Source organism: Juglans microcarpa x Juglans regia, chromosome 2S, assembly GCF_004785595.1.
Source record: "Juglans microcarpa x Juglans regia isolate MS1-56 chromosome 2S, Jm3101_v1.0, whole genome shotgun sequence".
Lineage (NCBI taxonomy): Eukaryota > Viridiplantae > Streptophyta > Magnoliopsida > Fagales > Juglandaceae > Juglans > Juglans microcarpa x Juglans regia.
Window position 1 is genome coordinate 28840513 of NC_054597.1, and position 16896 is coordinate 28857408.

General features: G+C 33.7%; 1 protein-coding gene across 1 annotated transcript; it reads left to right on the forward strand.

Moving 5' to 3' along the window:
• The first annotated feature begins 14164 nt into the window (after positions 1-14164).
• Positions 14165-14752, forward strand: LOC121253547 (anthocyanidin 3-O-glucosyltransferase UFGT-like). Its single transcript, XM_041153549.1, has one exon. It carries the CDS (start codon positions 14165-14167, stop codon positions 14750-14752), a length of 588 nt encoding a protein of 195 aa, XP_041009483.1.
• Positions 14753-16896: the final 2144 nt, after the last annotated feature.

Consider the following 16896-nt stretch of genomic DNA (forward strand, 5'->3'; position numbering starts at 1 on the left):
GTGCTTTGAGTGGCCTAGTGCTTTGTGGTTTTTTCTTGCCCTTCTTTTCCTCTCCATCTCTCTTTGGAAATTAGGAATCATCTGCAATGAGTCAAAGCTTGCCAAAATTAGTGTTTGGTTGCTCCTTGTTTGGAGGAAACTCTCCTGATGGTTTTGGTATGTATAATTAATTACTGGCAGAACGAGGCTTACATACAGTCCCACATGAATCACAGATAAAAACTACTGTTGCACAAATAAATTGATCTCCTATCGTGCACTTATTTAGGGGTGTAAAAAACAACCAGTAAACTGGATAGGACCAAACCGAACCGATGGGTTGGTCCGGTATCAAGATTGGTTCAGTTCGACAACGCGCGATTTTGTTTTTCTTAAAACCGGTCAAAATTAGTCTGATTTCAATTTTTTCTTTTTCTAAAACAGAACTGGACCGAACTAGACTGGTTCATATATATTATAATTTTTTATATTATATATAATTTTTATATATAATATATGTTTTTTTATAAGTAAATTTTTATATATAATATATAATTATATATAAAATAGTTTTGTATTATATGATAAATTACTAATTAATATAATATTAAATTTTAAAATCTTATATCACTATAGTCTATTATATTAATAGTTATACTAATACTATATAGTGTATACTAATACTAAATTTTTATATTGTACAATATACTAATACTAATACTGTAATATATAATGTACAATATACTAATACTATATAGTGCGTATATTATAATATACTAATACTATATCACTGTATATTGTAATATACTATAATATATAACTACATTATATAATAATATATAACTACATTATATATTATAATATATCAGTATATAGTCTATAATACAGTTATAATATATATTATAATATACTAAAATATATTATCACTATAGTATTATATACTATAATATCCTATTATATATTATATAATATAGTATATAGTATATAGTATATTAAAACAGGAAAACTATATCGAATCGGACTGAAACTGATAAAACCGGAAGTACTAGTTTAGGGGTAACTAGTGTGGAATGGGTTCTTGAAAATGCAAAACCGGTGCATACCAGTTCGGTCCCAAATTTTGTCCAAACTAAACCAAACTGGACCGATTATACCCCTATACTTATTCGAACTGGTCCCGACTCTCTATAGCTACTAGCTACTTTCTCTCCACATTTAGAATATTAATATGCAATTTGCAATTTGCAACATGCAGTACATTAAAAGTGAAATTGTAGAAGTTGTATGATATAATCATGGGTTGAATTCAGCTTTTTCTTCAAAAAAAAAAAAAAAAAAAATTCTTATTATAAATTAAGGTTTTACAAATAGGAAAATTGTCTTACACGCGCGCACATGTACATACACATATATACAAGCAGTATCTCTACGCTAATATTTTCGCTGATGACACTATTTGATATATGTGCAGCTTCTTAAATGGATTCTCTGGTTGACTCATTAATTAATTGCTCAAGGCATACTAAATTCAATTAGCCAAATTTAAGGCTCTCTTTGACTGTTAAGAGTATATCATAATATTTGAGAACACCTGTAAATAGTAGTGAGTTAATATATTTCAGTGAGTTTTGTGTAAGAGAATGATCGAGTCTCATTGAGGTTGTTTGGATATATAAAGTAAGTTGACTTTTGAGATATATTTAACTTTTTATGAGAAGTTAAAAAAGTGATGGATCTCATCAATAATTAATATATTATTATAGTGATGAAATAATTATTTTATTTATATGTATTACTAATAAATAACATATATTACGGAGTTGGGACCTACTGTGGTTTGGCAAGTGAGAGTATCTCAAGTACTCTGATTACTATTCTTTACTTTATTATTACTTTTCACATACTTTTTTACTATTCAATACTTTTCACTTACTTTTTATTACTATTTAATATTTTATTATTACTTTTTCACTACTATTTACAAATATTCTCAATACTTCTCATATATTCTCACTAGAGTAAACCTAGCTGTGGAAAATGGTACGAATGACAAACATTAATTTGGATAAGATATTTGAACAACCCATAAACAATAATTACATACTACTACTTCCATGCAATGTTTTGAATACCGTACTGGACGCCGTATTGGTCAAGGCATTGGAATAAAATATTTCAGTACCGGTACTGTTTCGGGATAGTCGATATATAAATAAATTATATATATAAATATATATATAAATTATATTCCAAAATAATAGTCTATATATAAATAAATTGTATATAAATACATATATATAAATTATAAATAGTCAAGTCTGAATTGAGAGCTAAAAAAATATGCTTGTAGTTTGAAAAAATGAAAAAAAAAAACATAGGCCGAAATATCGGCCGGTACCGGCCGAAATCTAGGTCGGTATAGGCCGGTACAGGCCGAAATTGAGGCCGGTAAGGCCGGTACCGACCGCTACGGCCGGTATTTTGGTCGGTACGAAACGGGTATAGTACCTGTACTGGCCAGATGGTCGGTACGAAAAATTTTGACTGTACCGGCCGGTACGATACGTAATTTAAAACACTGCTTCCATGACTATAATAGGAGAGAGAAGATATTTCGATTGAGCAGGTTTGGATTAGAGGTCATCTCAATTTATCCCATTACTATTTATTATTATTCACAAATTTGATATATAAAATTATATTTATTTGATAATTAATTTTTTTTATAAATATGAAATATATATGTAAAATTTTATAATCTCTAAATGGTACGCCGGTACATATCAATATCGAAATATTTCATTTTAATATCAAAGTCGAAACAATCTACAAAATAGAATTTAAAACTTTGATCAATGTACCATTTTATTAAATGGATATTTATTTGAGTTGTAAGTACCATAGTGTTGGGGTCTATTTTTTACCGTCGTCCAAATTTACATTTTCACAGACTTTTTACACAATAATTGAAAAGTAAAGATAACCATACAAAACATTTCCCAATACATATTTTAAAATGAGGGTATTTTTATAAGAGAATAACTTCAAACAGATTTATCCATTGCTTAGAGAACAATGGCAACCAACGAATGTGGACGACGTAGGAGATATATCTTTAAGTTGGTGGGGTGCACTGCAGAGGAAAAATTATTAGGTCACAAGTCATTGTCAAGACCGAACCCCCGCCCTCCCCTCCTGACCCCTCTCTCTCTCCTTCCCTCTCCTTCACGAACCCTAACATCTCTCTCTCTCTCTCTCTGATTTGCAAATCATGTGGTCTCAGCCCTTTTCATCCAAGATATAATCATTCTTATATACAGTAGAATTTGAAGCAAAAATTTTAATCAGCCACACAATCTAATATAAATTTGAAGCATTGTCATATAAACTTATAGTTTTCACTTTTTTGATTAGTGCAGATGGAAGTTAATGATACAGGTATCGCTTGCAGTGAATTAACGGACTTATTGGGTGCCGGCATATTTGAAGGATGTATTTTGGACTGGAATGAGTATCACACGAAGGAGTGAAAGTGTGAATACATATTTTGATGGTTTTCTGCACTCAAAGTCCACATTGAATGATTTTTTTTGGCCAATTTGACAGAGTTTTGAGAAAAAAAGATTGATAACGAGGATACATCTGATTTCAATTCTTTTTATAGCATGATTCCATGTATATCTCATTCTCTTATTGAGAAAAAATTTCAAGAGACGTACACCATTGCAAAGTTCAAAGAAGTCCAACAAGAGTTTGTGGGATTGATATCTTGCAATTATTCTCTTATAAAAATTGAAGGTGCAGTTTCAACCTATCAAGTGTCAGATATGTTACATGTTGATGACAGCATTAAACAAGTAACGTTCTGGGTTTACTTCAATGAAGAAGAATGTGAAATGAAATGCATTTGTGGATTGTTTGAAATTAGGGGAATTTTACGTAGACATGCTCTTGCTGTGTTATCCATGAGACGCATTAGATCATTGCCATCAAAATATATTCTTGACCGATGGAGGAAGGACTTGTATCGAAGATATACTTTTATCAATATTTATGATGATCTGAGAGTAAAAAGATACAACGCTCTGGTGGAAAAATTTAGTGAATTAGCAATGATTACAGCATCAAATGAGGATTGTTACAAAGCTTTGATGCACCTGTTAGAAATGTCAAAGAAGAAATATTGTGGCTTAAGATAACTGGTACTTGGCATGGCTATATAATTGGAAGTGAAGATGGGTAATTACTCAGGTATTCAAATTGCCAAGTGAAGTTTCCTTTTCCTCCCTGTTTTTATAATGGAGATATGCATGTTTATATAACTGAATTATGAATTTGTTTGTCACAGGATGTGGGTTCTGCCTCTTTGACTAAGCGATTGAGGCTGCTGGTGATATTGTCCGTAACTTGTTTTAAAGCATTTAGCCCAAGTGGACAACCTACTGTATCCATTTTGGATGAGTCGTGTACTTAACTGGTGATATTTAGTGTCATGTACCCGGTTTAAGCTTTCTGTTTCTATTCTGGAGTTATAGAAAGCTTTCTGTTCTGTAGAAAGCTCTGTTTTTGTAGAAAATTCTCTGTTCTTGAATTATGATCCTTGTTTTTAAATAGCGAGCTTGTTCACGTTGTGTTCTTTTCGTAGTGCTTACTTTCCAATTCTTTTGTTGGTTTTTGAAGTTGGATGGGGTGAGGAAATTTCATTGAAGAGTACGTCTAATGCGTTTATGTGTGTGTTTTGTAATGTGATGCAGACTTTTGATCACATTGGATTGGATAGAAAAGGGATTGTTTCCCGTTCCTGTCGAAGAGAGAGTATTGTCATTGTCTAAGCTGGATGACGATGAGAATATAGAATTTATTATATTCAATAAATAAATTTAATTGATTTTTTTTTATATTGTAGTTATTTTGAAAATAGTTTCGTATCATGTGTAGACTTTTGTTTAGATCACATTAGAATTTTAACATTTTTTTTATAAAGTAAGATATTATTGCAAATTTTGAAAGATTTTAGAAGTATTGGGTGTAACTTCAAAATCCAAACAAATTTTTTTTTTTGCATACTGGTGAATATGTAGGATTAATTGTCCATTTAACAAAAAGAAAAAGATAAAATAAAGTGAGACCAGACAAAAAAAACTAAAAAAAGGAAAAACTGGCTTGGAGGGTAACGGGAAGAATTTCCCCTCAGACTGGCTTGTACATTTCCATTTTTTTTTGTTTTGTTTTGTTTCAGTTTTTATTCGTTTAAATTTTTAATATAATTACTTTTTGTTGTTTGGAGAATGTTTAATTAAGTTTTTCTAATTTAATTGTTTTTAAAATTTTGGTTTAATTTAAAATATTAAATTCTTTTAGTTTTAGTTTATATATAGTTTTTCTACTCTTAGTTGCTTTATTTAAGTTAGGTTATTAGTAGTTAGGGAAATTCGTATATATACATTATCTAAAGAAAGTTTTTCAACGATCCTAATATTAAAATCAGTTAGATGAACTAGTTTGATTCGATCTGGTCTCGGTTTTATTTTTTCTCAAAATCGGTCGAAACTAATTCATGCCTGATTTTTATTTTTTTGACACCGAACTGAACTTGTGCATATATATTATATAAAATATTTTATTATATATAATTTATATAATTATATGTAAAATAATTTTATATTATATGCTAAATTGATAATTAATATAAAATTAAATTTTAAAATCTTATTTTTCATGTATAATAATAATAATCTAATAACATAAAATTAATATAACATAAAATTAATCTTATAGATTTTAATATAACATTTGATATAACATTAACATTAAAAATTTTATAACATAAAATTAATATAACATAAAATTTTAATTTTAAACATAAACATTTGATCATATGTTATTAATATAAACTATATATATATACATTTATATTTTATAGCATAATAAATTATAATATATATTCTTTTTGGCAAATATATTTCTATACATTTTGATAATATACACTCATATAAAAAGTGTATGTAACCATAATATTATCACTAACATATATAATCAAATATATAAATAAGCTAGACACTAACATATTATCACTAGTATATTATCACTAACATACATAATCAAATACTATATCACTATATAATTCACTATATATTACTATAACATAGTTATACTAATTATATAATCTACTAATATTATATTAAAATTGAAAAGGTAAGACCGAACCATGTCATTATAAGAAGAGGAAATCTTATAGCCGACCCCGGTCGGTCTGCTTTTTCTCAAATAACAGTCATCCAATCAAATTTTGTCACGTAGTTCTTTTATTTCAAATCTCATATACCTGTCCACACCTGATAATTGTAAGAATGTCCTTCGTGAAAAACCCTTCCTCCCTCCCTCTCTCTTCCACCAAAGCCTCCTCCTCTCCCAGAAAGGAAGCCTCACAAGGCAAGTATTGCTAATCTGCTCGCCAGTGAGGATGCCTCACATGTCCACTGTCGATCTGCTCAAGTGGATTTTTTTTTCTTTCAAAATTTTTAATTTGATTGGTTAGGAAACGATTCGATGGTGGTGGATTTTGTTTTGCTACCCGTGCCTTTTTGCACATGATTTTCTATCTGCAACAATTGGTTTTAAAATACACATGATTCTGATCAAGTGGTCTTCTAATGCTATTTGGAAGTTGGTTTTTCAAACTATTCTGAGCACAAGAGGGCTAGGAACATGGGATTGCGAAGGGATTTAGATCTATTAGCTACGAGCAGAGCAAAAAAAAAAAAAAAAAAGACTATGCAGAGCAAATAATAGAGAAATGGGTGGAACATTTGTAGCTTTATGGACTAAATTAGTTGTTCTAATCGTTTCTATACAAGATTTTTTTATTTTTTTTCTAGAGAAGCAAACAATAGGACAACACAATCGAGTAGAAAAAAAAAAAAAACTGGCATGATAATCCAAGGGAGATGATGGGCAATGGAGATGGTGCTTGACTATGAAATTATTGGAGGGTGACCGAACTGGTGACATGCGGCGGTGGGCGACGGTGACAAGAGCTGATTTTTGTGATGCCGAGGTTGAGGTTCGACTGGCTTAAGGCGAAGGCAAGGTTGAGTTTCTGCAGAAATACTTCTGTTTTATCTAGTGTGATGCTCCTTGTTTAATTTGTATCGAATTGTTGATGTGGTGGAATTCTATTGGAGACTGTTAAAGCCTTAGCAATAGACGGACTGATGCAAAGCAGAACTCTTGTATAAAATACGAAAAATGCTCGGGAAATCGAGAATGACACTCTCAAACTGACCGGTACTTTTTTTTTTTAGGATTTGTGTTTGTTTATATTTTAATATTGTATTTTATTATTATTATTATTATTATTTTAAAATACATAAAAAAAAACTTAAAAAAGAAAAAGAAAAAAATACACTGGAATTCTATCGGTGGTCTAGCACCACCCTTTACTTAATGGTTAAACAAGTGATTCTTAGTGAGTTTGTTAATTTTTTTTTTAAATATTTAAAGGTGTTTAAAAAATGATTGAAAAAAAAGAAAAAGAAAAAAGAAAATGCATTTGCACATATCCGTAAAATTCATGGTGCACCTTTCTGGATCCCTTAAAATTGTCCATAAAGTATAGCATGTGTGGCATGTGGAACCCAACAATATATATATATATATATATATAAATATATATAACATGTTAATTTAATGTGAGTTTATAGAATATGTTAGAATCTTATTATTCATGTCTATTCTTATAACGCAAAATTAATATAATATTTGATATACATAAAATTAATCTTATAAATCTTAATATAATATTTGATTATGATATAACATAAATTAGTCTTATAATTTTTAATATAACATTTAAATTTTGATATAAGATATAAATTTTAATTTTATACCATAAAATTAATATATTATAAACTGAGGGATATGGGTCAACGACTTGTTAAAGTTTTGTTGGAGTATGTTTTTGTTTATCCGTAAAACCCGAAAAATGGGCCTGGATCGAGACTAAAAAAATTGAAAGTTCGGTTTCAATGGTAAATTGGTCTGGTATCGATTCTTAAATTTTCAAAATCAATATATAGTTCGATTCTAAAAAAATTCAAAACTGTACTGTTACAACCATAATCAAAATACTCTAAACATGCACTTCGTCTTGATTTGGATATCGGAGGTATCCAAACCACATTGAGCCCCCTTTTTTATTTTCTTAGTGCAAGTTGTTGGAGACCATTAGTACGAATGCAAAACACGCACAACAATTAACGTACTTTTTGTATGCCTACAACAATACGCTGTGAAGCAGATTTTTTCGATTCTAATCATATTCAAGCTACATATCGGGCCCTTTTCCCGTACATAGATTCTGGCTTTTTCTAAATTCTGATCATATTAATGACCATATATGTTTCTTAATTGGATAGAATATATCCTATAGTATTTTAGATGATATTCCACATTAACAAGTTTGGCCTTAGGGGTATAATTAATCCAGTTCGATCTGGTTTTGGATATATTTTATAACCGAACATGTATACACCGATTACACCCTTAAACTGGCACTTTTGGTTTTACCAATTTTGGTCTAGCACTACAAGAAAAAGGACTTTTTTCGGTGCCACATTTTGTCGCTAATACTGTAACATCTCATATTTTAGTGTATTTTCACTAAAGGATTATTTTTAATAATTCAAAAATTTATTCTCTTGTTTGAAAATTATCGGATATTTTAAATAGTTTATTTTATGATCTTTAAATTGTGAAAATTAATTTATTATGTTTTCTTAATATTTATTTATTTTTGTACATTTAAATTGTTCTTCTTTTTAAATTAATTGATTGTGGGATTTAATTAATTTATTTTCATTGTATCATTATGTTTAATTTATTTTAATTGATTTGCTGCTTTAAAATCATTTTCGTTGGATCATTGTTGTGACCCAAGAGGTGAGGATTGAACCTCATTTCTTTTATTCACTTTTCTTTTTTTCTCTTTTTCTTTTTTCTCTCTCTCTCTCCTTTCTTCCCCTGCTCCCCGCGCGACACCCTTCTCTCCCTCTCTTTCTGTGCGTCCGCGTCTCCCTCACCCAACCCACTGCCATTGCGCTCCCGTGCGCGACACCGCCTCTCCACCCTCCCCCACATGGATGGGAGACCCCGTCCTGGATGACGGGGTGCGGGTGGAGGGGGTCCTCTGTCCGCCCCCTACTGGGCCAAAGGCCCAGAAGTGGTTTCTGGGCCATTTTTGGCCCAGAAACCAATGAAATGGGCCTAAAATGTTTGGGCCCATAAAATAGAAAATTTTCTTTTTTTTTTTGAAAAAAGAAAAAAAAAAGTTTAAAAAAAAAAGTTACATGAATCATGAATGAAAATAATATATACATACACAATTTTATATAATTAAGACTAATGAAGTACTACTATAAACTACAAGTCTACTACCTAATAAACTAATAAATTATAATAATAGCTAAGCTATTACAAAAACAAAATGGAAAGTCTAAACAATTACAAAATTACAAAGAAAAAAGTGTCCAAGAGACATTGTATCAACATTACAAAATTACAAATCAAATACATATTACATACATCTGATTCAAAATTCAATATTCTAAGAAATTAATAATATAAAAAAAAGAAGCGAGCTGTTTGGGTCTTTGACTGTGACATTTGGGGCAGCCGGATGGGTAGTCTTTGACTCTTTTGAGGCTTGAGCACATATTCATATTGCAGTGGAGGTAGACATTGTCTGAGCCGTCTCATGTGTTGTTACAACAATCAATACTAAAATTAATACTGATGAAATTGAAATGAATATAAATAAATCAAAATAATAAAATAAAAACAATAATTACCAGATGGTCCAGATCCAGACTGATCACCACCCTCTTCCTCGGTCTCTTTAAAATCTAAAACATCCGGAACATAAATATCCTTTCCTATTGTCCAACTCTGTGTGCATATCAATGCCTCCACAGTTGTAGGAGACAATGAACTACGGAAATGATCTAATATGCGCCCTTCGGTACTAAAGGCAGACTCCGAGGCAACGGTGCTAATAGGGATGACCAACATACAACGGACAATCTCAGAAAGGATGAGATATTTCTTTGATGCTGCCTTCCACCATCCTAATATGTCAAAATCATCATCATCTTGAATAAGATCCGTTGACAAATAATTGTCTAACTTTGAAACCACCTCCGTAGATTGATGGACTAGTGCGAGATTATGTGCGATAGTCTTAGTCCATGTCAATCTATGCTTCTTTGTTGCCCCGGTGTCTAGAGGAGGTGTTGGGATAAGTGCAGGTGTAGTAGATGCAGTGCCACCCTTAATTGCATTAAACTCATCATAAAATCTATAAGGGTATCTCGGGCCATCTCACCAATAAGATCAGTCTATGCCTGATCATACGCAAGTTTCAAACCATATAATATGCCTGAAATTTTTAGACGGGGATCAAGAATAGTAGCCACATATAACAAAATATTTAGTTTAGTCAAATCTTCCAAATACTTGTCAAATTTGACCCTCATGGTCAATGCCATCCCCCTCATCCTTAGATTGGAACCCCTACACATGTCGTCTAATTCTTCTTTCACCTTACATATTTGTTGACAAAATTCATAGGATGTAGGGTGCAAAGAAGTAGATAACTTCAACGTGACATCATAAAAAAGCCCGAGAAAATCAACAAATGTAGCAACTACCTCCCAATCATCATCATTAGGCAATCTTAAACCCACGTGCTCATCAAAGTATTTGATATATTGAATGTCTTCATCACCCAATAATTGAAAGGCTTTTTTATATTCTTGGGCCGCCTCCAACATCAAGAAGGTTGAGTTCCATCTGGTAGGAACATCACTACAAAGACTCTTTTTTGATGTTATGCCCACAGTCTTCGAAGCAATCTTGAATTTCTCCAATCTAGAAGGAGAAGACCTCACAAATTTCAAAGCCAGTCTAACTCGTGCAACCGAGTTATCAACATCTTTTATCCCTCAGTCACAATTAGATTCAAGATATGTGCAGAACATCTAACATGCAAATATTCACCACCCAAGAATGTCTTATTTGCCTCTCTAAGATAAGTCTTCAGATATCCCAAGGCGACATCATTAAACGAGGCATTGTCAATCGAAACTGTCAAAACCCGTGTCAACCCTCACTCCTTTATTGAGGCCTCTAAGACTTCCCAATTGTCTTACCCTTGTGATAAGTTATTTGACAAAACTTAATAATATTTTTATGAAGAATCCAATCAGAATCAATGAAATGGACAACAAAGACATATATTAAAATTTTGGATAGAAGTCCAAGTATTGGTAGTGAGACAAACTTCCAAACCCACCAATTGGCCCCTCAAAACATCTTTATCTTTCCAGTACATCTTTTTAATATCCTTTGCCACAGTGTGGCGAGAATGAAGCATAAATCTAGGTTTCAATTCTTGGACAAATTCTTGAAACCCTCTCCCATCCACAAACTGAAAATGTAGCTCGTCAATGATAACCATACGAGCGAACTTCCTTCTATACTCATCAACATTATACTTTGTAAACCCCTTCAACGTTGGACCCCTACTACTCCCATCCGCCATTTTTTTCAATCCAATTTCTAGTCTTGATTGACTATTCTCCAGTAAGGATCTTAATATTGGATTTTTCTTGCATTGTTCCTCTAAATGGACCTTTAACTGGGATGTACCATGTTTCCTATAGTGACATCCATATTTTTTTTCCACAATAATTATATTTAGTTTGGGGGTTATTGGGGTCACCACCTTCTAGTTTGGTAAAATGAGACAAAACTACGAAAACAGTTTTCTTGCTTTATGTGGGCTTAGGGGCGAGGCAAAGTGTATTCCCACTTCCAGGGATTGGAGTAGGGTACTGGTAGGGGCATGGGTGCTGGTAGGGGTGGGAGAGCTATCTGTGAAATCTATTTGAGAAGACATTTCTGATTCCACAACACAATAAAAAATAATAAAATCAATCAACACACGGCATAATTCCAAACATGCACTTATCAATCACATTATTATTTCCATTAACATTGGTTTCTAAATAAACTTAATATTTAATAAACTTATCTTTCTTCACGTAAACAAACCTTTATCATTAATTAAGAAGTGTTTAGTACGTGCACTTGCATGTATAGCTAGCACATATATATTAATTATTGAGAGAGAGGGAGATCAGAGAGAGAGGTTATTAAAAAATAATAATAATAATAATAATAATAATAATAAGATCAACTACTTCAATTTTAGGCGCTAATAATAATGGTTCAATTATTGGGCTGGAGGTCATGCAGTACATGCATGCATGATCTACCAGCTTTTAATTGCATAAGAAACTATATATATTATATGTGTCACTATTTTCAATTATATGTGCGTACGGGACAAGAAGTGGGAATATTGGTTGAGACAATTAATTATATAAGCTTCATTAATTGATCAGCTAGCTAGCTCTCTTTCCATCACATAATTTTAAACCTTTTCATTTATTTCTATGGATTCTGATCATCTTCTCAGCTTAGCGGTAACTTTATTTAATTTGGACTGATCTCCAGAAGCTAGCGTTCGTTCGTGAACAAACAAATATATATAAATATATATATATATATATATATATATATATTAATCTTGCTTTAACACTGTGGTATGCATTAATATGGTTTTTGCCTTGAGTACCCTATAAATATAAACTAGCTAAATAGTAATCAATCATATTAATTTATGGACCTTTTAAATAGTAAAATAATTATAAAAAAACTGCAGGTGTATTATTATGTTTAAATAGTAAAATAATTATGTAAGATTGAAAATGCTTTTTAATGAAGTGGTACAATCATATTAGTTTTTATTATTATAAGTAATCAATCATATTAATTTATGGACCTTTTAAATAGTAAAATAATTATAAAAAAGCTGTAGGCCGGTGTATTATTATGTTTTTTCCGAATATTTCTAACTTGCTATTTTTTAATGTGAATTTCAAATTTATCTATTTTTTTAAAAAAAAACATTAGGGGTTTTCAATTGAAACCCCTAACTCAATTTAGGGTTTCGGATTGAACCCCTAAATTGATTTAGGGTTCCAATCTACAAAAAAAAAAAAAAAAAAAAAAAAAAAAAAAAAAAAAAACAACAACAAAAACAAATAAACACACAAAGTACAAACAAACACACGAATCAAACACATGTACAAATTTCTCCACAGCACACAAGTTCACAATTTTCCCATCCTCCATCTCCGATTTAATCCAACCTTCCTCCAATCTCCAATCTAAAACTAAAAAAAAAAAAGAATGGGTTTCGGATTTCTTATCTTTGAGTGGCGGCGAATTCGAAGTGAGAGACGGAGACGGAGAAGTGGCGGCGGTGGTGCTGCTCGTGCAGTCGTGCGAGACAGAGATTCGATTCGATTCGATTCGAGAGAGACTGGCACTGCGAGACTGAGAAGTGAGAGAGCGCGAGAGAGGAGAGTGAGAGAGGAGAGTTCGAGAAGGTCTCTGGAATGGGAAGGGAAATAGACACGGGGAGGGGGGGAACCTTAACTAAAAGTGAAACGGCGCCGTTTCACTTTTAGTTAAGGCTTACCAGTTACCAAGTCCCTAAGTGAAACGGCACCGTTTTGTTCATGACAAAATGGCGCCGTTTCACTTTACTTATGGGTTTTTTTTTTTTTTTTATATATATATAAAATATTTTAATTTATATATATATAAAGCGGCGCGGGGGAAAAGCAGAGCGGGGCTTCACTCCTTCCATCCCCCGCCTCCGCAGCTTTCTTGGAGTGCGGGAGGAGCTCCTGCACTCCGCTGTGCGGGCCAAAACTCCCGCCCGACATGGGTGGGGACGGGACGAACGGGGCGGGTCAGCGGGGTGCGTGGCCCCGTTGCCCACCCCGAATTTCACTTCGTCGATCAAATTCCATAATATTAATTGCCAAGAGTGTTAGTTGGCGGGAGTGCTTACCTAACTATGGCTACCAGTCAGACTTAGGTTTAAAGCTACCATTCAGTACCAAATAATATTAATTGCCGACAGAAGAGTTTGGAATGTATGATGCTATTAATATATCTTATAGATCTCTCTCGGTTCTTGAATGCATACCCACATGGAATACCAATTACACTAATATTATCTAGTATCTAGAAGCAAATCAAGCCAAGAAAAATGAGTCAAAGCTCAGGAAAAAATCAGCATGTTGCAGTTTTGGCATTTCCATTTGGCTGCCATCCCTGGCTTTTACTCAACCTAGCTTCCAGATTAGCATCGGCCGCCCCTGACGTGCGGTTCTCCTTCCTCAACACTGCCAAATCCAACCAAAACCTCTCTGCCACCTCAGGAGCTCACCTCCCACACAACCTTAAATCCTACGATGTTGCGGATGGCGTGCCAGAGGAACATGTCCTCACTCCCGGGAATCCCCTCGAGGAACTGGAGCTGTTCCTTGAGGCAACACCTGAGAGCTTCCGGAAAGGCATGGATATGGCGGTGGCTGAGACTGGGCAGCAAAAGATCACCTGCATCTTGAACGATGCTTTCTTGGTCTTTGGCTGCGATATGGCTGCGGACATGCATGTAAAGTGGGTCCCTGTATACGTTCCCGCACCCTACGAACTCTCTGCCCACATTTACAGTGCTCTCATCCACGAGACTTCTGCTAAAGCTTGCGGTGGCGGTGAAGCTCATGGTAATGGCGGTGCAGTGGGAGATCCAAACCCTATTGACAAAACCCTAGATGCCATTCCTGTTGAATAATAAACTTAAATAAAATTATTTTTTAGTATATTGATGAACTAAAGTCTAGGTTCGTCTTGAAAGAAGTAATTCATGTATTTGGAGATTCATGTATTTAGAGATTCATGTATTTGAGATATTCATGTACTTGGGTATTTGTGTACTAGGGAAGTTCATGTATTAGAGTAAATGCTAGGTGAATCTACAAGCCTATAAATACCCATGTATGCATTGGCACAAAGCAAGCCACTTGAGAAGTAATTCACTTAGAGAAATTTCAGAAATAGTCTCTCCTCTCTTCTCTCTAGAATAGAATATCAGTTTTTCTCCTCCAACAAACTGGTATCAGAGGGCCAGTCTTTTCTAGATCCTGAAGATGGCCAACTCAACGTTTCCGTTTCAATTTCCGCATTTGACAAAGGAGAATTATGAGAATTGGTGCATTCGAATGAGGGCTTTGCTTGGATCTCAAGATGCATGGGAGATCGTAGAGAAAGGCTATGAGGAGCCTAGAGATGAAGCTTCGTTGAGTCCTAATCAAAAGGAGGCTCTGCAAAAGTTGCGGAAGAAGGACCAACAAGCTCTTACGCTCATCCATCAATGTTTGGATGAAGCAATGTTCAAGAAAGTAGCCAATGCCACTACTTCCAAGCAAGCATGGGAGATCTTACAAAACTCCTATCAAGGAGTTGATAAAGTGAAGAAGGTACGACTCCAAACGCTACGAGGTGAGTTCGAAGTCCTCCGTATGTAAGAATTTGAGACGATTACAGATTATTTTTCAAAATTGTTGGCCATTGTGAATCAAATAAGGAGATATGGAGAAAAGCTGGAGGATGTCCGGGTGGTTGAGAAGATTCTTCGCTTGTTGCATTCAAAGTTCGATTATATTGTGGTGGCTATCGAAGAGTCAAAAGACTTGGAGACGATGACGGTTGATCAACTCATGGGATCTCTTCAAGCTCATGAAGAGAGACTCAAGAAGAAGAAGGAAGAACCTATTGAGCAGGCTCTCGCCACAAAGCTCTCTGTAAAAGAGAAGGAAGGAGAGCATGATAAAAGTCAACGAGGAAGAGGACGCGGACATGGACTAGGAAGAGGAAGAAGAGGACGAGGACGAGGAAGAGGCGGACAAAGCAATCAAAACGCCAACCATGAAGAAAGAGGCCAATCCTCAAGAGGTCGTGGAAGAGGAAATTACTCAAGGCAGAATGGGAGACAATATGATAAGTCTAAAATCAAATGCTACAATTGTCAAAAGTATGGCCACTATGCTTCAGAATGCTGGAGTTCTCATAGCAATGCTGAAGAAAAGGCGAATCACGTTGAAAATGAAGAAGCGGAGCCCACTTTGCTACTAGCTTACAAAGGAGAAGAAACTAACAAATCGAATTTGTGGTATCTTGATAATGCTGCAAGCAATCATATGTGCGGAGACAAAAGCAAGTTTGTAGAGCTTGACAAATCAGTGAGCGGGAATGTCACTTTTGGAGATATGTCAAAAGTTCTCATCAAAGGGAAAGGTACGATTCTAATTCGGTTAAAAAATGGGAGCCATCAATTTATGTCAAATGTTTATTATGTTCCAAATATGAAAAGTAACATTTTGAGTTTGGGACAACTCTTGGAAAAGGACTATGAGATTGAAATGAAAAATCGTAGTCTTTTTCTAAGAGATAACAAGAAGAATTTGATTGCTAAAGTGTCCATGACAAGCAACAGGATGTTTTTGCTTGATATTCAAACTGATGTGGCTAAGTGCCTCAAAGCTTGTGTGAAAGATACGTCTTGGCTTTGGCATTTGAGGCTTGGGCATGTGAATTTTGGTGGATTGAAGTTGTTGGCTCAAAAGGAGATGGTGAAAGGCTTGCCACCTATTGATCAATCTGATCAGCTTTGCGAAGGGTGTCTTGTTGGCAAACAATTCCGAAAGAGCTTTCCAAAAGAATCATTTACAAGAGCAAGTGAGCCGCTCCAACTTGTTCATACGGATGTTTGTGGACCGATCAAGCCTTCTTCATTTGGTAAAAATCGATACTTTCTCCTCTTTATTGATGACTTCAGTAGAAAAACATGGGTATATTTTTTGAAAGAAAAATCTGAAGTGTTTGGTGTTTTCAAAAAATTCAAAGCACTTGTTGAAAAACAAAGTGGTTATGAGATTA

Bases quoted from the DNA above. Each gene is read 5' to 3' on its own strand.
- LOC121253547 (XM_041153549.1), top strand. From the start codon at position 14,165: ATGAGTCAAAGCTCAGGAAAAAATCAGCATGTTGCAGTTTTGGCATTT.